At 26.4% G+C, this 23,852-nt stretch overlaps 1 protein-coding gene across 2 annotated transcripts; it reads right to left on the bottom strand.

The window, feature by feature from the left end:
- Positions 1 to 2,677: 2,677 nt before the first annotated feature.
- LOC111041531 (dihydropyrimidinase) lies at positions 2,678 to 23,699 on the bottom strand. 2 transcript variants are annotated; one of them, XM_022325813.1, is made up of 14 exons: positions 23,405 to 23,699; positions 19,915 to 19,970; positions 16,415 to 16,509; positions 11,591 to 11,664; positions 8,795 to 8,905; positions 8,605 to 8,732; positions 7,914 to 8,093; positions 7,741 to 7,854; positions 5,617 to 5,867; positions 5,303 to 5,528; positions 4,751 to 4,861; positions 4,527 to 4,670; positions 2,865 to 3,048; positions 2,678 to 2,786 (listed from the first exon to the last, which is right to left on the bottom strand). In XM_022325813.1, the coding sequence occupies exons 2-14, from the start codon at positions 19,960 to 19,962 to the stop codon at positions 2,707 to 2,709; spliced, it is 1,746 nt and encodes a 581-aa protein (XP_022181505.1). In that variant the 5' UTR covers positions 19,963 to 19,970; positions 23,405 to 23,699; the 3' UTR covers positions 2,678 to 2,706. The 2 variants fall into 2 exon arrangements, with proteins under 2 accessions (XP_022181505.1, XP_022181506.1); XM_022325814.1 differs by lacking the exons at positions 11,591 to 11,664; positions 16,415 to 16,509; positions 19,915 to 19,970; positions 23,405 to 23,699 and adding an exon at positions 9,988 to 10,109.
- Between the last annotated feature and the right edge of the window lie 153 nt (positions 23,700 to 23,852).

Below are 23,852 nucleotides of genomic sequence, written 5' to 3'. Positions count from 1 at the left end.
CCATACTCTATTCACTATTATATGGTAATATTCTATTGACCATTGAGTGGCTAGAATCCTTTGTTTGTGGTGAAAATAATGAAATTTATAACAAAATAAAATATTTGTGCAACTTAATATTTTGTTTCAAAGTTAACCAGTGTTGGATTTCCTACCTTGTTTGTAACATACTACAATGAATTAGTGATTTTGTCAATATTATTACTATAATTTCTGTCTTGCTAACTCAAAATATAACAAATTTTAACTTCTGAATTATTCATTTAACTCTGTTATGTATAATATTAGAACTAATTGAACATTATGGTAACTCATAATCGCACTGACTGGAATAGTAACTATTTTTTGTAAATTAAGTTAATAGAAACATGAAAGTTGTTTTAAATTTTAGTTAAATGTTGTTTTTCTATTTCATAAACTTGTAAAAGTTACAAGTTAATTAAAAAATAAAAGTAAATTAACTTAGTTAAAAATCAGTTACATCTTATTTATGGGCAATAAATTAGTCATTTTAAAGGGTCTTAAATTTTTAAATAAATGTATGTACTAAAATGTATTGCTGTATATACTTATAAACTTTAATACTTCAATTGAATAAATGAAAATATAGTAATAAGTAATATCTATTAATTTATAATGACTAATGAGTAGAAAATGGATTCATATGCGAAAAAATCCTCAAAACTGCTTTTAAAAATACTGTAATATGCCATAAAATGTGTACTTAAAATTTAATTGAAACCATCTTATTCATCAATAATATTCTCAAGCAGTCTTAATAAAAAGTGAAGATAAATTTAATTCATTTCTTACCTTATTGCACTGGATGATCAAAAGTTGCCTTATCTTTATATTTGATGGCCGGTCTTACATTTATTGTTATAAATGCTGTAAATCGATAGACCTATCATCAATACTTTATTTCAGTGGTCGCCTTTATACCTTGCGGGTCACTTATAACATATTCTCAATTATAGTCACCACTTTAAGCTTTAAATTTTTTTTTACATAAATACCTTATCTGCCTATACAGAATCTACACAGCAACGTAATACAATTATAATCTGTTACATAGTGATTATACGACACGCGATTGTTGGAAAGTTAATAAAATAATATTGCAAATAATATTCAAATTTTTCTGGGGACCACCTAAAATTTAATAAGAATGTTCTAAATAGGGGACAATTCTCGTCAAATGTAAAATAGCTTATTCCAATACGTAAATGCATTTGTATATAAATCTGTTCCAAACTTATAAGTATGTAAACGTATATGGGATAAGTATCATGGTCTAACATTGTAATATTTTTGTTCTCTCGATAATGTCTAAACTTGTCTGTAAATATATATATATAAGTAATATAATATATTCTGTGACTTGATGTTAATGTTTAGTGAGAATAGGTATGTCCACAGCTATAATATATAATATAATACTAGAACTTCAAAGACCAAACATAATAATTAATAGTCTATTTACAATAAACCTAAATAATTTGATATTTTTCTAAAATACTTGTTATTTAAATCCAAATATCCAAAATCTATCCATGATGCTAATATAAATTATAAACAATAGGAACACTAAGGAACTTTTCTAGGTATCAATTTTGGAAATATATAATATGCAACGTAACGAATGTAATTAATTACAAATAGCTGAAATTGGTAACCTAATAATGTAATGTATAATATGATAAATATAAATAAATAACTTTGATAGATTATAACAGGGTAGAGAAAAACTGGCCTGCCAAAAACATTTAACTTTAATACTGTGATCATTCATACACAGCCATTCGTTTTTTAGATTTTTCTTTCTTTGGTAGAAACAATTTATTTTTTGAATTTTATTATTTTTATTATTCAGACCTAGAATAACAGTCCTAACCTAGCTTGACATATAATACGTTATACATGAATAACTTTTTTTTATTGGGTAGTTACTACTCATACGTTCAAGAATAACTGCTCACTTCTCAGTACTAATTAATAATTATCAATTTCTGTTCAGTAGTTTGCCAATATTAAACAATGTTGTTTGTATTCACTTTTATTTAACTTTTTTGGCAAATGTCATACTCATGCTCTCCTTAGCAGGCACGCCTTGCATAATGTATAACAACTTCCTAAAATTATTCTTACTACATAAACTCGACAATTGTAAATCAAAATTATTTAATTAAATTTTTTATGAATTTTTTAAAAATATATTTAATTTCGTCATACATAATACTACAATTGTAACTTGAAGATAATATAATAAAAAGTAAAAACAAATGTTAATTATAAGTCAATTGAGTATAATTAATAATAAATGTATGTAAGTCATATAAAATGCATATACTGATAACAAGCAAAACACAACATATTATTAATAACTTTAAATTCATAGCTAAAGTAACAATCAATTTTAACTTATATTAATTGTTATAGATTATAATTAATTGCACATCAATAGTTAAAAAAAATTCTATGCCGTTTATTAATAGGTTTTTAGAAATAAAAATGTACAATTAAACTAAAAATTGTGATAAAATAAACATGACTTATTTTCAAATAATGTACAGAATAATATATTATTTGTGAGTTGCAATTTAAGCAGTATCAATAAAATCTAAGGATTAATCTTAAAGACAACATAATGTTCGATTTTCTAAATGCTGGACTAGGAGTAGAATATAATTTAATAGCATAAGTTTATTACCAAAAACCCAAAGACTGACCACCTGGAGGATTTCTTACACGAATACTCGACTTCTTAACAGGATCATTAAACTCGGCTGAAATCAACATTTTTCTCATTATTCACTTAATACTTATTTAAGATGAATTCATTTTTTATCGATAATTTTACTTACAACTGATTGAAAACGTAGAGCTCTGGAGATCTCGCTGTCCTTCCATACGCATTCCTTTCCCTGTATGAATCATGGGAGATTTTGTACAGATTGACACATCACTTGTAACACTCGATGGTGGAGAAATTTGCAATTTCAAAGACTTGATTTCTTTCCTTTCATCAATAATTTCTTGTTCAGTTACCTTAATATTCAAAAGAAAAATAGATGAGTGTTAAAATAAGAGTGCATATTTAAAACAATAATATAAATTAAAATATCTTTGTCATTAAAAATTAAGCACTGCTGCATACCAGGTGATTCATCAAGCGTGCTTACCCCCTAGTTTCTTCAATGATGCAGTTATTCAAAATGATTTTTATAATTTTTAAATATATAGATTTTTTTAAATATTGAAGAATTTTTGAAAATTTCAAATGCAAATATAACCAGAAAATGCAAGTAGTTATCTAGAAGAACTTCTGAAGTTTATTTAGGTGAAAATATCATGTTTCTACGACAAACAAGATCTGAGGAAAATGGGAAGTACAAAAGCATGTTTTACGAACAAATTTTGCTACCAAATACTAGCCTCTTAAGACCAAATTTTCAAATTTTTGAAATTTTGTGTACAACTTAAGGATTGTCCTGTGAAGATACAAACTTTTGTTCTTCAAATGAGAACACCCCTATTCAACAATAAATTACACAGTAGATAACTTTTCTGAAATTGTTGAAGTATCAAAATCAAAATTTGTACAAGTAGTTTTTAAGTTATTTAAGTTTGAGTTTTAACTTTCTAAGGATAAAACGTCCAGAGTAATGAATTTACTAGTACAAATTTTGAAGGTGGTACTTCAAATATTTTCAAAAAAATTATCCACTACTTAATTTACAGTAAAGAAGGGGGTTCTCATTTTAAAAACAGAAGTTTGCATCTCCACAGGACACTCATTAAGTAGAACAAAAAAAATCAAAACAATTAAAAATATGGTCTTTGAGTATATTAAAAAATTTCAAAAATCAGAATTTGAATAAATTCATTACTAAAGGAAAAATAGGGATCAGCATGGTTGGTAAATCACTCTGTATATAAAAATAAAAAAGTTTTATAATGATAAAGTATTCTCATAAAACTTCAAAGGTAAAACTATTATAATATAAATGAGACAGTAGACTTGTGATAATCTAGCCTTGCGATAATCCAGCTATTTTTTTTCTCTACAATAATCATAAAATTATTATCATAAACGATAAAACCAACTGTTTAGACGAGAAAGTCTGCACGAACAGATTAGATATTTAATGTTTATTCAGTTATGTTGACATGTGTATTGTGTATCGGTTAGTTATTATTTTGTATTATATGTGTTAAATTAAAATGTTGCAGGTCTTGCAATAGGGAAAAATGCTATTTTAAATGAACATTCAATAATCCAGTGACTTTGTTCTCTGGTCTGATATCTATCAGATACCAAGATTCTACTACACAATAATATACTAATATTATACAATTTAACGATTCATTCTTAAACAAATAAATTAAATTATAGCTGAGAGTTACAAATTATAAAACTGTAAAAAAATCCTGATTTATTTAATGTTTTTTTATTATTTGACTATTTGGGTTCATTAATTAAAATTACTAATATTGGTTAAATATATATTTTAAAAAGTATATACCTTTTCATTGTTGTACACAAATTCTGAATGCGTAGGGGTGGGGACAAATTTTCCATGACCTTGGACAACTTTTAATTGTCCTTCATCAACACAAACACGACCACCAACTAATACATACTCGGGAATTCCATGACATTCCATTCCCTAAATGAAAAAAGTTAGTAAAATGTATGTTTTTTAAATTGGTATAAGTTTATAGTAGTGACAAATGACAATATATTTACTTCAAAAATATTATAATCAACAGCTTGGTGATGAGTTTTTGCAGAAATAATGCGCTTTCCTTTGGGATTCCATACAACTATGTCAGCATCTGACCCAACATCTATACAACCCTAACAATTATCAAATAAAAAAGATTTATATTATTACTATATTATAATCACAAAAAAAATTATTGTCAGTGCTAATTATATAATTTGGCCATAATGTAAAATAATATTCAACTGATAAGCCAAACAATTCAAAACTATTTGAGATGCAGCTACACAGATATTTGTTGTCTGTTTCTTACAAGTGCAAATTTAAGCTCAGCAGATCACATTCAGCTCCGTTATTTTAAAAATAAGAGTGAATTGACATATTGTGAAACTTATAATAAAATAACTTCACAATCAAATATTTTAATATATTTAGAATAATAAATTAAGCCTAAATGAACTAGTAATATTTTATCAAAATTAATTAAATAACAATAATAATGTAAAATTGATTTATTTCAACGACGATTTATATTCATAAGTAAATATATATTATGCCATAATAATAAAACTTACTTTTCTTGGATAAATATTAAAAATTTTTGCAGCATTTGTACTGGTAATTGCAACAAAACGACACGGGTCAAAAAGTTCTGATACCACACCTTTTTCCCAAATAACAGACATACGATCCTCAACTCCATTAACGCCATTAGGTATTTTAGTAAAATCACCTTTACCCAAGGATTTTTGATCTTTGTTAAATGTTGCATTATCACTTCCAGTTGTTTGTAATTTATCACTAAAATATTAAAATATTTTAACATAAAGTATCAATGGCAAAAAAAATTAGTTAGTATGATTAAATATTTGTAATAAGGTCAAATTACCTGGCTAACATGTTAAGTAAAAAATTTGGAGTGTCAGGGTCAGCTCTTAATGGCGGACTTAAGACATGAGCCGCAGCATCATGCCAACATGTTAATTTATTTTCATCCCAATGTGTTCCAACTGCAGCAGCTAATGTCTCACCATAAATTTTAGTATTCCCATTTTGTTTGATTTGTTCGGCGCGATGTTTTGCTAAAACTTCAGCAGCCGACTTACTCATCACATGTACAACATACAACGGTGATCCTACCTAAGATCATATAAGTATTTTATTAAAATATCAAAGCACATTCATAAATTAACTAGAATATACAGAAATATATATGATGTATGATATATACATGATGTGTCTGCTAACAGTCATTTAAAAAAAAAATTGATTTCATTTTTTTTTTCAAATAGATGTTTGTAATTAAATTTAACTAAAGTAAAATTAGAATATAAGAGTTTTTAAACATATGTGGATAAAAATGGAACAAAATAACAAATAATTAAGCATAATATATAAATATAAATTATAAATAGGATGTTTTAATATTAGAGCATGAGGTACAAGTGTAACACATGCTCTACATTAACCTTAGTGATTTTTTTTGCTGTGTCTAGATACCTGGTGATATCTAAATATATATCAATATTATTTAACTTGATTAATTTTTACAGTTTTCAAACATACAGTGGAACCTCAATTATCCGGGGTAATGGTAGGGAGGGGGTCACACAGATAAATGCAAACCACAGTTAATTGAGACTTTTTATAAAAATGATAATTTAATTATAATTAGAAATATATACAATAATGTTATACATCCATAATATTATATAAAACAAGTTATCAGGGCTTAAAATATGAAGTTATCAGTATTTGTTTTTTTTGGTTTGAAATAATTTTCCTTACTTCACTTCTTATTTTTCTTAAACCTATAACGTCATGGAAGTTAAACATTTTACGATTATAACTACACATATATCTACAGTCCATACATATTTTAAAATTTTTGGAAAAGTGAGCATGGATAATTGTGATACGGTTAATCGGGGTATCACTATAATTTCATTATTCATTACTTGTCAATTTGAATAAATATAAATTTAATTTTTTTTTCTTTTGGTCTCGCTAAGAATCTAACAGTTTGTAGCAGTTCATAACTATTATTTAAAAATGTATGTCATTTAAAGTTAAAAATATTTTTGGGTTTATTTTATTATTACTTAGAGTCGAAGATTGAAAGAAATAGATGGAATACTGTAGTAGTCTATACCAAACTAATTCAAAAATAAATACCCATTTGAATTAATTCATATGCCATTGATTGGTGAACTTTTTACAATTTAGTATATTTAGAAGGTTAGCCTAACTCTAGAAATATTAGTTAACTTAAACACTATAACAGGCTAGGTATTAAGGAGGTCACAAGGGGACAAGGGAAGAGTCCATGTTTGCAGTTACTCATTATTTACACTTGCGATTCCCAACTCGGGATGTGCAAGATTATTTCAAAAGGTACACGGAAAAAAATTGGGCAGGTAATGGCAGAAAAATGTTTAATTTATTTTATATAACATGCGATATATATTATTAAAAATTAAAAATAGTGTCACACAAATGAAACTTACTTATCTATTCTAACAACTAGTTCTAAAAATATGGTGTATAGAATACTATGTGTATAATAATATAATCTGGTAGATCTCGATGATGGTGTGTATTGGTCATGCGACATGGTAATATCAATATTTATTGTCACACATTTGTATACCCACGCAAAACTGAATTTAATATTGGTATCTTATCAGTTATTGATTGATTTCAAATTGTGATTATTGTGTGTTAATTTATAATTTTTATATTTATATTATATAACACAATATTTTCATTGTTTTTAAATTTTTTATGAGTGGTTGCTTAGTATAAATTTTTTTTTTTGTATTACAATAATATGTTATATTATTGTTATTTTTTATTTCTACATGTTAAGAGCACTTATGTGGAAAAAAATAAAAAATAAAAATGAGGAGTACAATCTAACAAAATATTAAGCTTAGGAGGTATGAAAGAAAAAAATTAGTTGGGGACCTATCTAGACTTTACACAATTATTTTTTATCTGAGAAAAATAATACCTGATTTGATAATATACAAGCTCTATTAACGGCTTCAGCTTCGACTTCTTCAGGTCGAGATAATCCATGTCCATCAGGCCCATTAATACCAGACTTTAACAACCGTTTTGTGTTCTTAAACAGAAATAAGTTTAGAATTTATTAGAAGATTTATAGTTGAATATACTGCTTACTTCAAACACTATATCCCCATTTTCAGCATGTACCATTGGAATTGCACCGAGCTCTTTACATGCCTCAAAACTATTGTATAATTCGGAATCAGTCACCATAAAAACTCCTTTATATGCCATAAACATCTTAAAAGAGTTCACTCCATGCAATTTACAAAGTTCTTCCATGTCTCTTTTCACCTGAATATTATAATTCACATTTAATAATAAAATATAGGCATAGTTATATATACCTAATAAAATTAATTACAAGTTAAGCATTTTGCATTGTACCATTGAGTACATAACAATTGACAATACATAATAGAACAAATAAACTAAGTGGGGGACAAAGTGGATAAAGCGTCAGTTGCAACGCGCACCGTCGCCGGTTCGAACCTCACTCACGGGCGGCAATTCTCTCCGGGTAGTCACAGTGTCTGGAGAGAGTGGCCGCCAAACCCCACCCGGGCATACTAGAAACCTACGGGTGCCCACTAGAAATTCTGGCAAAACAAACACACACATGTTCCCTAACCCCTACATTTCCAAAACTTACCGTACCAACCTTACCCCTAACACAGTTCATAACCCCTACAACAGCTAATGGCCTTAGTCGCCGGGCTTAAGTTCAATAAAAAAATAAATAAAAAAATAAACTAAAAAATGTTAACTTGTCATTTTATTTTCAGAATTCTGGTTAATAACAAACCTCATCTGACCATGAAGTAACACCAATATGTAAAGCATAGTCACAACAGACTTTATTTGTTGCACGTGTTCTCCACTTATGATAAGCATCTAATAAAGACTCGCCCTTACTAGGCAACGCAAAATCAACTATAACAAACATTATGGTTATTTAAATTACTTAAATTTACATTAATTAAAATAAATCATACTTATCATTGTTGTTCCACCAGCTATTGCAGCTTTAGTTCCTTGATAAAAATCATCAACAGACACTGCTCCCATAAATTCTAATTCCAAATGTGTGTGAGGGTCTATACCACCTGTAATTTTGCACTTGATATACATTTTTTGTTTTGCAAATATCAATAACTATTAAAATACTGACCGACATAAAATAACAACCTAAATACATTGTACTTACTTAAAATGTATTATAAATGCATAATATATACTGTTAGAATTTTTGGACTACAATAAAGTAATTTCCATACCTAATCATAGCTACCAATTAAATACAAACTATGATTGTGACACTACTTACATTTCCTAATATACATCAGTGTATTGTGGCAAAAGTAAATGAGACTACAACATTGCATTCAAATTAAAACGCAGCAAATATGTATATGTATATATATGTTTTTAATACATTATATTACATGATTTTCCAATGTATTTTGAAAACCAATAGCAATATCAAAAATAATCATTAATTATTAAGTGGTCTATTGTTTTTATATTATAATGGCACCATTATTATTTTATTCAATTGAAAAATATTATTTAAAACCTGGACATAAATATTTGATTGGAGAAAAAACTAAATATAATGTTCAAAAGTTTGATATTTTTGTTGACTTTTATTTCTTTAAAATATGTAAAAATTGTAATAGTAGATGTTTCTATGAATGTAATTTTATATAACCATTTTTATTAAAGATAAACTGCCCAAAAAATGAAATGTTTGTTACTAATAATCTTTTGAGAGTTAAGCTATAATCTAAGTAATAAAACTTAAAACAATTTTTAAAAATATATTAAAGAATGTTTTTAAATATTTTGTTGGTTTAAAATATGTGTAAATAGTTTTGACATTTCAAATATTACACAGTGAGATTGTATAGAAAATGATCCAATTATTAATAAGTAACTGACAAATAACTTACAAGATAATATGTAAAATTATATTTATTAAATGAAATGGCTTTTAAAGAAATATTAAATATTAAATTTATATTCCATATGACTATGTATAACAATTATTTTGTATAAATAATATCAGCTTAATACTTTTATACATTACATATGTATTTAAAATATGATTTTAGTATAATATATGTTTCATCCCGCCATTTATTAGGTCTGTTAATGTATTCATGTTCATTTTGAACTAATCTTATACCTCAACTTGTCTGGATATCATTTCAAACAATTAATGCAGGTCTCGATATTGTATTTTACCCAGCAGAGAAGTTGTGCTTGGCGCTCCGAGAGATGATGATGACGTCAAAATAATTTACACAGTATATAAACATTGCTGTAATAAGATAATTCTTTGTCATTGGTAATGTAAAAACTTTAATTTGAAGCTAAAAGCAGAATTAACATCTTATAAATATTATCTTTAAACGTGCAAAGCATGTCCCACCAGTATTATTGAAAAACTAACTAGATGATATAGTTTTTACTATTATTATAATTATGTTATTTTTAATTAAAAATTAGTAATTACTAATTACACTAATAAAAATGTATAAATGGGAAATCTACTATACTAGATGGTAAATTTTGATTGCATTCTGTGTACCTTGTTATTGAGTAGGAGCCTGTGAATGAGTCAAATTTTAGTTCTAAATTAAATCATTGTACGCGAAAAGCGGTTCTGAGCATAAACTAATTCCAATTAAGCCTTTAGTTCTGAGGATATTTTATAATTAATTTATACTACTATTTACTATTAGCAGTTTATTTTCCATACATAAAACAGTCGATTTTTGTTATATGATGAAAGGTACAAAACAATTTAAGCAATTATCATTGTTAATCAAATACCTATATTCCATTTAGAATCTGAAATTTAATAATATAATATAAGAAGTTATTTAAATAGCACCAAGCGTATATTTAGTTTTGAAAGATTCAAGATTATTTCAGGGATACCAAACCGATCAAACCCATTTTTTTTAAAGTTTATAGAATGTTCAGATTGTACCTAACTATACTTTTATTTTTATTTAAAACTGTACCTATAGTTATAATTTTTTTTTTTTTTTGAATAATACAATGCAATTGATTTTTATTTTAGGGGTCCATTGATGTATCAACAACTAAAAATTATTCATAATATGAACTTCAATAATTGTACTATATATTTGCAAGAAATCTTGAAATTTGTTTGTCAAGTATTGTCATGAAAAACAGTGCAAAACCATAATAAGGTAACTAGTTTTATTTATATCATGAATATTCTTTAATAGGTGTAATAATTTATAGTCAAAAAATTATCTACCCATGAATCTCTAAATATTTAGTCCACGGGCAAAGACCATTAATAATAATGAGATGACTTTAATAATATTATGTAAGGACTAAAACATTATCTATTATAGTAATACTAACAATATTCATGGATAATGTTAATAGTTAATATATAATATCTACACCATACTTGTTATATAGTCTACTAGTTACTTAAGTATACTAGTATAACATATTGATATTTAATAACATTATTTACCTTTATTAAGATAATATACAGATGTTAATAGTTCTGTACTTAATAATATTTTTGTTCAATTAACAAACACATTTCCAAACTGAGTACCTAATTTAAAGCTCTCAATATTTTTTGACATTTATAAGATCGCATTTTAAAACTTTAACACCAAAGTCCAAAAGCAATGGTAAATCATATACTAATAGGTTATATACATATATTGATATATAGAGGCTATTTACAGCAAGATAATATGAATTACGTTTAAATAATTTCTTTAAAATATTACCTGGCATAACCAACATTGATGTTGCATCAATAACTCTTGTACCTCCTGGTATAATAAGATTGCAACCAACCATTCTAATATAATAATAAAAAAAAATATTAGTACTCACAACTGAAAATGAACAAACATTAGATTTAAGTAAAGCACGATTATTGTAGGATTTTAAAAAATGTTTCACGAAGAAATTTTAATGAAATTAAATTTATCTGACTTTTTTACGATTTTAAGGACGTATTTACATATAATGGTTATATTTTTTAGTTCCTTGACACTGTATATATTTCATGTATATAAACATATAGTTTATCTTTAATCATTCCAGTCATAAAATATCCAATCGTAAACATTTACATCGTAGTGTTTTTTAACCGTACTATTTTTATTTCGTGTGCACTGGTGCGATTTTTGTGTCAGTAGTCAGTACAATCCATCTACATATTATATTCGCTTATACAAGACGGCCGCGATATGCATACACGCTTTCATGAAAACGTAAAATATTTTTTTTTAGATTAGTCAATCAGATTCAACACATCTATAGTGGTATATACTATCTATACTGGTCTGGATGTTTTTTTAAAAATTTTTCTTAAAATCGTTACGTCATTAAACGTTTTTATTAGCCAAATTTACGCGTATTTTTTTTTTAATTATCGGTAAACGTTAAATATTACATAATATTATAAATAATTATAATAAGCTAGCGACTGTCCATTCATTAAATTAGTTTAAAATCAATCAAATTGATTAAGATTTTTAGGTCATGTTAATCCTTTTAATTAATCCAATACCTGCACAAACGCATGAAGCGAAAAATCGTTATTTTTTTTAATTCTATTGTTAACAATATATGAAGAATCTTGACATCTTGTGTTCAACTTTCAAACCTCCGGTATTAAATAATTAGTTTTTATAAATTTTAAATAGCAAAATAATTTTAAAATGTTTGTGATTTTGTTAAATGTTGTCAAAATTTGAAATTCTATACATACATATACGTATATAAAAAAGGTGACCGTACATTATCGATAAATTAAAATGTTTGTATAGCATGAATAACTTATTTAGTAAATGTATTAAACTGTCGTGATATTTACTAAATTTTATCAACGTATAGGTATAATGTATAAATAGCTTACGACATCTAAAATTTTTAGAAAATTTTATCATACATAAACAGTTATAATAATATTTCAATATTTCGTGCAAATGAGCGGCAGTTTTTACATTTCCACATTTTTAAATAACAATAAAATATAAACCAAGTCTATTTTGTAGAAAATTGATTCTCGTTTATCGATTATTATTTTTTAGTTGTTCTAGATTATCTGATTATTTTAAAAAGTACATGTACAACGAATATTTTACTTTTCTCCTTCCCTCCCTCAATATTCCTTTACATACATTTGATACAAATGTCCTACAGCTATACATTTTTAAATTACAATAAAATATAAATTAATTTTGTTAGTTAAAAATAGTTAGACCTATTTTGTCGAAAACTGATTTTGCGTAAATACTCGTTTTTCGATTATTTTTTTTTTTAGTTTTTCTGGATTATTTTAATGATTACAGCAAATATTTTACTTTAATCCTTCCCCTCTCAATGTTCTATTAGATTCAATTTTCTATCAAAATTAAAGATTTAATAAATTTTACTGATCCAAAGGGTAACGTCAAAATCTAAAAAAAAATGCAATGAATTTAACTGTATAATTTTATACATATACTATTATTTGGAATACTAGTAAAATAGATTGTATCCAATTTAAAAAATAGCGGATATCCTTTGAACATTAGATAGGCCAATGGAGTAACACCGTAATTACAGTGGAAGGGTTCTATCGAATAAGAGTAGTTATTATTACTGGGGCTAGGATTTGTACGCAATATACGAGTACAAAAGTAAAATTTGCATTTTATTTAGTACGAATAATATGCTAAGACATATAATAAAATAAAGGTAAGTACAATTCATTTACTAACAATTCACAAGCAATATACCTATACTATTTGTGAAATAAATCAAATAACATCTTATAATTTTAAAATAGATTGAATAAAGTAACTTTTTACTTTCATAAGCTAAATTTGTATTCTTATATTACCTATAAGTTTTACTTCAAAAATATATATTTAAACCATTTTTAATAAATTTTAAAATTTTTTTTCATCGACGACAAATTCGATGATTTTATGAAATTAAAATGTAAAGCCGTAGTAGGTAAATAACCATCTTTAGCATTTTACTATCTTAGCCCTTTAATATAGATTTCAGGTTCACTAATTCTGATGAATTTACCCTAAAACCTGAATGTTTTGTGTTTATAACAAGTTTAAATCTACTATCTACAATAATATGCATTGAACATTTATATTTAAACTATGAAAAAATATACGGATTAAAAAAGATGAGCAAACAGGTGGCTCTGCTGTACATTAGTACTAACGTTGTGTGGACTGTGGATCACTATTACTGTAATGTAATAAGTGTTCAATTTGAATTAAATGATATAAAATCTTCGAATAAAAGAAAAACGATTCTGAGCGAAAGAAGTCAATCAGCGTATACATTCCCTACTCATTATATGTATTATAATTTTATGATATTATTGCTATTAAAATAATTTATTTTACTATTAATAATAGTTACTACTGTATGTTGAATCAATTTTTTCTGAACACTGCTATGAAAGTGTTATTGAGTTAAATATAATAATATACTTTCAAACTTTCAAGTACCCACGAATAATATTTTAAAATTACGGCAAAAAACTAAAATTGTTATTTCTCAGTTTAAATAGCTAGTTTAGTCTAAATCTATAAAAAAAACTGTGTTTATGTGTTATAGATTTTTGGTTACAGTATGATATGATAACAGCTTATGATGAACCTTGTATTACATTTTCAAGTCAATTCAAGAAAAATTATTTATTGACAATAGTTGAAAAAAAACGAAAAAAATCGAAAATTTCTCATGCCTATAAATATTAAATAACAGCTTAATAAGAGCCAAAATATTTTGGAAATTGCATCATGACATATAGAAAATTATAGAATAAACATTAATTTGTTGAATATCCATTTCATGCATCAGCAGTTATTTATTTTTGATCTACAAGAAAATAAGAAAATCGTTCGATGAGAAATCGATAATATACTGGTTAATATCCAATGACATAAAAATTTGAACTTCAAACTCTTGTAAAAAAAAGTACGTGACTTTCCAATAAACTTTTAGATTCTGCAGAGAAGGGAGATGAATGTTTTGATTTTACAATGCGAATGTTTTATTTTTATTTTTTTATTATGTGTCTGTGTTCTCGTTAAGCAGTCGATATAATGCTTCGATTTTCAATTTCAGTGTCTTTTCCGGTGGGAAAGTAAATATAGTTGGAGCATTCGGGAGATCAATATAACATTTTCGGTAATTTTTAAAAGCACTGGGAAAAACACAATTTTTTTTGGGAAACGGGAGTTTTTATTCAAAATTGATTTTGTTTTTTGGTGTAATTCATAGAAAAAATATCCTAGATACATTACACTTTCACTGAATGTTTATATTAACATTTTCTATACACCACACAATTTTCAAAATATTTTGACTATCAAGTTGAATTATTTATAGGCCTATGAAATTTTCCATTTTTCCTAGTTTTTTAAAAATTAATAACAATAAAAAATTGTCCAAAAAATATAACACAAGGTTTCTTTTAAGTCGTAGTTAAAGAAAATTTAAAAAAAAAGTTGAGGGTAAATCTACAATAATTATTTATGAGCATCTGAATTTTGAATTTTGATAAAATACGTAAAAATTACGAAATTGTTTAAATTATTTTGAGTAAGGAATTCTTAAACATTTTTCTTTTAAAATCTAAGATTTGAAAAATAAATACAAGATTCCTCATAAGTTGGTCTATCTTTATCAAAAAAAGGTGTCAACTGGAAAATTAAATTAAATTTTTATGAGTGTTTGAAGTTGAAATTTTTAGAACATTAGATATTCATCATTTGATTTATCATGCATCGATTTTCTTATTTTCTTATAATTCGAATAATTTAAGATACTTTAAATTTACATCATATGTTTATATTATTAATTCATATGATTGATGAAATTTTCAAAATATTTTGATAAGTTTTCAGCTGTTCACGGATATTTTCATTCAATTTTCAATTTTGTTTAGTCTTTTTTCTATAAAAATCATTACAATTGTATTTGTTGGATCAAAAAGCTTGAAAATGTATCACAAGGTGTCTGATATATTGTTACAACAGTAGTGGAAAAATATTAAAAATACATATTTACGGCATTTATAGTAAAAATGTTATCAAAATGAATCAAATTGAAAATGTACAAATTTTTGTACAAACGTTCAACTTTTATAGGTAAGGATTGTAAACAAAACAAGGTTTCATGTAAGAAGTTAATTCTGTAAATAAAAAGTCTAAAATTTATAATCACAGTTTTTTTTTAATAATTATTTTAGGTATTTGGACTAAATTACATCTTATATATCAAAGAATAAACGACTTTAGTTATATTGTTGAAATTCAAAAATATTATTCATGAGTCCTTAAAACTTCTAAGGTATATTATTCTATAAAAAATATGATAGTATGCAATTTGCATTAATTAAGCCCTTATTAATAATAATAGTATAAATATAATATAAAATATCCTAGGCCGAAAAACTGTTTCCGCTCAGAATCGTTTTTCGTATACAATGATCCATTACAGTGTCCCATTTGTAACATACTGTACAGCAGAGTCACCCACTTACCATCTTTTTTATTTTGATTAAAGTGTAAAAATTATCATACTTAATGACGCCATCTTCAATATAAACATCGCTGTCAACCATTTTGTCTGCATTAACAATTTTGCCATTTTTGATCAAAATACGGTTTTGCGAGCTCTAAAACAAAATTGAATATTTATTACATAAATATTATAGGTACCTAATAACCAAAAACTTAAATTAAGAGGATGTTGTACCCACATGTTTGCCTACTTTTTACACTCTTACAAACGCAAAACATACAAAACTTACGTTCAGTAATTACAATTGTTATGATAATATACATATAATAACAAGCAAACTTAATTAATTAAATGCAACAGACTAATAAATAACAGCCAGATTATCGTGCGCAGAAAACGTACAAATCTAATACATTTTTTACGGCAGTCTAGTTTAGTATTCCGAATAAGGTATTGCTAAACAAAGTGTTCCAAAAAGTATTTTTAATAACTATTTAGAATATTTTTTTTTAAATATTTTATTCCAAAAAACATACTTTTTATTTATAGTAATTATTTTCCTTTATTTTCTGGAGATTTTTAAAATATTATACACATTTTAAATCAAGTATCAACTTAAATTATGTTATATTTAGAAATTTAGAGTATATTAAATTATATATGTTGGTGCATATATTAAATGTAGGTGCTAATTACAATTTTTCGTGAAAAAAATTAGCATTGGTATATTATTTAAAATTAAAAAATATTTTAAAATTGAAATGCTTTATTTGGAATACTATTTTTCATACGTATCCGACTATTCGAGTATTTATTCCTAACATTTTGTATAAGTTTTTAACTCAAGCCTGCTTTATGGGATTATCACTGACGATGGGGACGATCCGCATCATATAATCATGGCGTATTTGTAACGTTAAAACGTAAGACGAGTGGCTTTCACATATGCCAGAAAAAAATGATGAACGAAAAACCTCTTTCTTCCCCTTCCGAAGGGAAAACTAATGCTTGAAAAAAAACCTTTGACAACCACTCTGTGGTCAGCATAACCATGTCGTCCTTTTAGACAATTCATGTACATCAGCCATCTCAGCAACAACTACTCTCTATCCAGCGGACGACAACTGAACTTCTATTTTAACAAGCAGTTATCAGCAAGGGCGCTCGCCTGGGAACTTTAACTGCATGTCCGTGTAGTTACTCTAATATTAGATTAAAATTAATTTTTATCCTGCCCTGGATGGGATTTTATCCTACTGAAGCGCAAGGTAATGCAGTGTGTTTTATTATTTTGAATCGCTCGGTACTAACAAATTTTTCCGTTATAGGGAGACTTAAATATACACTGCTGTCGACCTGTCGTTATTTTCCGTTATAAGGTGATTTCCATCTTATAGGGTATCCATTAACTATTAAAAGGAGATTTTGTTGTATATCAATATATCATTGTAGAGTGTAGTTTGTAGGAAACATACTGTATGCGGGTTCGTAACAAATAAGGTCCGTTGTTGTGACGATTTTATTATTATCATTTATCAATTAACAACATTAAAAATTAAAAGATATTGTAATTTCGGAGAAAATATAAATACCTACATTTTCTAATTATATTTCAAAGAAGCAATAGTGGTCACTATATTCGTAACGTATTTGCTATTTAGTACAGTCATCGGCAGATATCACCGTGGTATCCGTCAAGGTGGGCCGTGGGGGTTCCTCAAAATTTTAGAGTTTTAGACTTACCATACGAGACTCATAAAGCCATGCGGGGATTCACTATTCATAGAACCCATCTTAATATGTTAAAATTATACTACGTGAAAATGTTATTTAACAAAATATCTAATTATAATTATTTATTTATGAAATAACTTATTTATAGCTAAGTTATTACCTAATATTCAATTTTTTAACTTAAGTCAAGTTAAAAGTTATCAAAAAAAGTAACGTATACCTAACTTAACTTTTAACTTTTTAACTAGTTACTGCACAGCTTTTTATTTGGAGTAATTACTGTGTGTCGTCTAATAGGTACTACTACAGCACCGATTATTTTATAGGTAAATAGGCAGGTTGCTGTGAGCCAGGTAATAGGTAAGCGAAAGACACATACCTAATATATAATAATTATACGATAATTATAAGCCTACATTACATATATATTACATAAAATTGCGTTGTATACGTTGTATTTGTTCAAATTCAAGAATCCATGACCATGAGCGACCCCAAAACATCTGATGGAAGGGTTAATAGCGTAATTTTAATATATGAATTTGATTATTCTCCAGCAGTGAGATTATAGAGAATCATCCAGGTCCTTAACTTAGCTGCAACATAATCCTCATCATAGACTGCCAACAAGATTCTTTTTATAAATATTTTCTTAGTTTTAATTATAAAGCCCAAATTTTATTTTTTGTTTAAATATTTAACTTTATCAAAATGTTAACATTAAGAGCTAATATTTTTAATTTTAGTAAGAACAACTTATGAGGAACTTTTTAATTAATTTTCAAACATTATTACCAAGCTACAATTGTTTTCAACATTTGAAGAAAGAAACTAAAAATGTCGACAATTTTAAATGTTTATAAATAGTTTAATAAGAAGCAAATGATTTTGAATACAATACATTTTTAAATAACACAAGAAAAAATAAAATTAAATTTGTCAAAAACTAGTATCTTGTTCACATTCCAGATTTTTCCATAATTGTTCATGATTTTTTTTTTAAATATTAGGAATACTTTTAGCCCACACTCTCCATAAATTCAAATAGCTACCAGAAACACTCTCATAGTTGAACATAAATTCTTCTTTAAAGTTCCTTTAGTCGACAAACACAAAAAAACGCAATTCATTAAATTTTGCTTACCCCAAACAATATAAAAAAATTAACGTAAATTGACGGAACCTTTTTTTTTGCAAAAAAACAAATATTTTAACATTCAACTTTTAGTTTGTTTAGTATGAAAGTCGAATTTAATACTTATCAATAATTATTTAATTATAAACATTTTTGAAAAATAATTATTTGAATACCAAAATGGTAAATTGGTAAATCTCTAAGTTGAAACATTTTTGTAAATTTAAGTTTGTAAGTAAAATAATATAGGAATTTTTATATTATTAAGTAATATTATAAAAATGCTTGGATTAAATTATTAATATGATTAAAATGTATAATTTTTAAAAATGATTTTCCATTATTAAAATTCATAATTAAATTGTTTACCTAGTATATTATAGTTATTATAGGGGTTATTATATTAAAGGGTATGTCCTGCAGATTGAATAATATAATAATATATAATTTATACCTACAATGAAGTAGGTACTTTTATTATATCTTAAGCACAATGAAGTGTTAATTCATCTCACATAAAATTAGATGGTACAGTGAGAAATTACTATGTAGCTATTAAAAATATACATTTTTACTTATAAAGTTAATTAATTAATAAATGCTAATAAATATTAAAACTTAAGCAGGTACCACATAGACATATTCATATCCACTATGTACTTAAAATTAAAAGTAACATATTTTTATTACCTGTAAATGAATAGGAACTTTTTTCACAGGATTCGATTGGTTGGCCATATTTTAATCTGAAAAAATTTAAATATGTGAATAATAATATTTTACCATTCCAGTTTCACACGCACAGGAAGTGCTGAGAATACTTTGTATACATATCAGAGCGATTATTTACAACTGCTAATAAAGCAGAAGATATTTTATTAGATGTCTTAATTTAGTTATTATGTTAATTCATAACAAATTAATTATATTCCCATCAACTTTGGGAAAATTATGTTTGTTGTTTCATATGAAAATAAAAATATAAGCAATACCAATTAGAGAAAACTAAGTATAATTAATATTACATAGTTTTATGTATACATATGATATACTAGTCACATCCTTTATTTTAGGTATATATTAAATATTTAACTATTTAATATTGATCATCCAACATTTATCAATTAATAATTTCAAAATTCATGAACTGCATAATAAAGAAAATTTTATTTTACTAATATTTTAGATTTTACAGAACGCTCCGAAGAATATTTGGTATTACAATGTCAGGATGGAGATTTATGTTCTTCAACCTTCAAATTATATGATGGTGGTTTTTTTTAGCAAATGGGACCTAGTTGGTACTCTGAGAAGTCAAAAGCAGAAAATACTAGTACTTTTTATTAATAATTAGGGAAACAAACAAAAATATTTCAAAACATCCAGTGACCTACATCAGGTTAACCTAAAACCTGCTATACAGCGTAACTAGTTTTCCAGTTTTATAACTAATAATTTATAAATTAGGTATAATAAAAAAGTATGTTATCACTATATTTTGCATAAATTATTATTTTATTTTTATTACTGTATAGTCTTAATCTTATTCAAAAACATTTTTGAAACACTTACTTTTTATGAATAAATAAGTATTATAATAGCAATAAAAATCAATAAACTAATAAAATATACTATGTTTGCATAAAACAGCCAAGGCCAAATGAGACATTAGGTACATTGAATGTAGCTACACTGTCAAAAGTAACTAATATTCAAGCTTTTGACTAGATACCTATTGTAGTAGTACATAGGTTAGGCTATAGGTACAACTACCTATTGTACTGAGCTACTAATTTGAAACCTACCTTCTAAATTCATCAACATATTATGTAACAAAAGCAATTCATAAATTATGTTAAAAAAAAATAATGGTACCTATTAAACTACTTTATCGGGCAACTCTTTTTTCAATTATTTTTCTGCAAACAAATGTAATTTTTAGAACTGAAAACAATGATTAAATCAAAATTTGGAGGGAACTAAGTTTTAATATTTGTTGTATTTTGATGAAGCATATTTAAATTTTTTAACTTTGAGTTGAGAAGGTATTTTTAAATCATGATGGAACCTTATAGTTAAGTAATCAATACCTACTTGTTCCTTCTATCATATATTAAAATACTTACAACCCTACTTAAATATTGATATTTGGCAGTAGCTAAATACAGAATAACTTATGTATCATCCGGACAACCTGCAGTGATTTAGAATTCACCGGACTACCGTATAGGTACGTGCATATATAATGTTTGGACAAGAGTTTGGACTACCACTATTTTTACATTACATTATTCAAATGCATATAAAATATAAGAAAAATAAAATGAAATAATACAAAAGTAGTACCTACTTATTGTTTTTAAAGAAAACAATTTTGTATTAGTATTTCTAAAAATAGACTCAAATTGGTTCATTAATGGGATTTGGCTCCACATAAATTATGTAAATATGAATAAAGGTGGTGTTGTCCGGTACCTCCGAGGACTTTTTTGTGCCACTTTATTGATTTCTATAATCTTTCTACATTGTGCATAAGGTTTAAAATAGTATGGCTTCATTATTATTTTAATATGCTCTAACAAGTGGCAAAACTCCTCTCTCTTAATGTATTGGTACTAATTCTTGTTCATTTTATAGCAATGACCAGAAATTCATATAGAAAATGAATGTTGTACACTTCGGGAATAGCAAACAAACTATAATATACTGCATGCTTAAAGTATTTTTGTCAACATACAACAAATTATTGTTAAGTCCGTGGTATATTATTAGACAGTAGTGTTAATAGATAATTTTCAATAAATTATATCCTATAGTCTAAATTATGTTTTGCGACTAGGTATAGGTTTTTAACTCCAATAATATCATCTCATCCATAACAGCCCCTAGCCAGGTCTCACATCATCTGATTTTCCATGCTAAGATTAGGACACAATTTGCTTCCCGCGCGTGTCTTTTCCCTTTTTAAATGACCGTCCTTTGTATACACGGCATGTCAAGGAAGTTATCTATGACTTCAGTCACATTCTCGCCAATTGCCCATCACTCACTAGTCCCCATTTATAATTATTTCAATAACTTGCATAGAAAAATTATTATTTCAGTAGGCACACAAATTATTTTAAATGCCTTTTCAAAATCCAATATTATTAATGTATAAAAATGTTTTTGAGAATGCTGGATTCTTAATTTAATTACAATGCAACAAATTATTCAATTGTACTTAAGGTTTAGCCACAATTTTTATTATATGCTTCTTATTTTCTTTGTTAATTTATTAATTTATTTTTTTCTTTAAATGTAGATATTATTGTAATGGTTGAGCTGTAGGTAATAATTTAAATATTAAAAGCTAATAAATAAAAAAAATCTAAATTATCATATTTTTACTCATAGGAATGTGAATCATATTAGACAATAGCTTTTACCTTTTTTTGATGGGTACCTTGTATACCTCAATATTTTATATTATTTTATTAGTAAATTATTATATAAAAATATATCATGAATCCATAAGTAAATACAAAATAGTTAGTAATTTCTATAAAACCATGAAGTACATACAAGTTATTGTACAGGCATTTACTGACACCTATAACCTATATTATAATTATTTATTAAATTTATAATATTAAAATTATAATTATACTCTTTTATTTATTCTCCGGCAATCTGTAATAGAAATAATAGACAACAATAATCAAGAATCAATAGGTTATCTCAAGCAGTACACTGTACATCCACACCATGTGGCATGTTCAAATAAAGTTATTGGCAAGAGGACAGAAAATAAATAAGTACCTAACAATTATTTATAGTGAGCACATAATGATACAACCCTAATTAAGTACGTTAACTTTATTTGCATTTGCTTTGGTATTTAAAATGTCGTTTAACGTCGATATATCGTCGACGGCGTCTTACCAACTTGAAAGAAACCGAAATTCAATTGAATACAATAGTAAATGTTGATCAACATTGTACTTGAACTCGACAATTTATAGGGAGTAGGATGTCGGACGACTACCCTACCGCCCCTAAACAATAACAGACACGCCTACGTCGAGTAACAAATTTAAACGACTTTATTAGTATTATTTATTTATTATGCGTCAGTTCTAGGAAACCGTCTACCTATAAGATTGAAATAACAACTATCGGTAATTTAAAAATAACTCACCAGAGATAAAATTATACGTGGACGTACTATTGATATGTAAATTGATTAATATGAAAGTCGAGCAAATGTGGATGTAGGTATGTTCTAAAAACGACAGATCGGTAGGCAGTGTTATATAATATATTATTAGTTATTATAAATAATAATAATAATAACAGCAACAGATAATATGAAAAATTAACCGACTTAAAAATATTATTACGTATTTATGCTAAAATAACATAAATGTAGCTTGTGCGGCGCGACGACAACGAGACACGACTCACCGGAGACGTACACGATCAATTACTACTTCGGTTTTGGTGTTCGCCGTTCGGTATACCTACTATAGTACTATAATACAACCGTACGCCGCCGCTGATAAGCCGCGGCGGATATCAGCGGAACATGCGCTCCACGGAAGTGCTTGCGCTTGTGTGTGTGTGTGTGTGTGTTCGCGTGTGTGTGT

This window comes from Myzus persicae, unplaced genomic scaffold (assembly GCF_001856785.1).
Source record: "Myzus persicae strain clone G006 unplaced genomic scaffold, MPER_G0061.0, whole genome shotgun sequence".
NCBI lineage: Eukaryota > Metazoa > Arthropoda > Insecta > Hemiptera > Aphididae > Myzus > Myzus persicae.
The sequence above is the reverse complement of the archived record's forward strand: the minus strand, read 5'-3'. Positions and strand labels throughout refer to the sequence as shown.

What these genes read in the sequence shown, in the direction of transcription:
- LOC111041531 (XM_022325813.1), bottom strand. Translation starts at nt 19,962, where the DNA reads ATGGCCAACCAATCGAATCCTGTGAAAAAAGTTCCTATTCATTTACAG. An exon ending in CTTGTATATTATCAAATCAG is followed by an intron (nt 5,868 to 7,740) that starts GTATTATTTTTC and finishes ATATGATCTTAG; the next exon opens with GTAGGATCACCGTTGTATGT. An exon ending in TTGATTATAATATTTTTGAA is followed by an intron (nt 4,671 to 4,750) that starts GTAAATATATTG and finishes TTTTTCATTTAG; the next exon opens with GGAATGGAATGTCATGGAAT.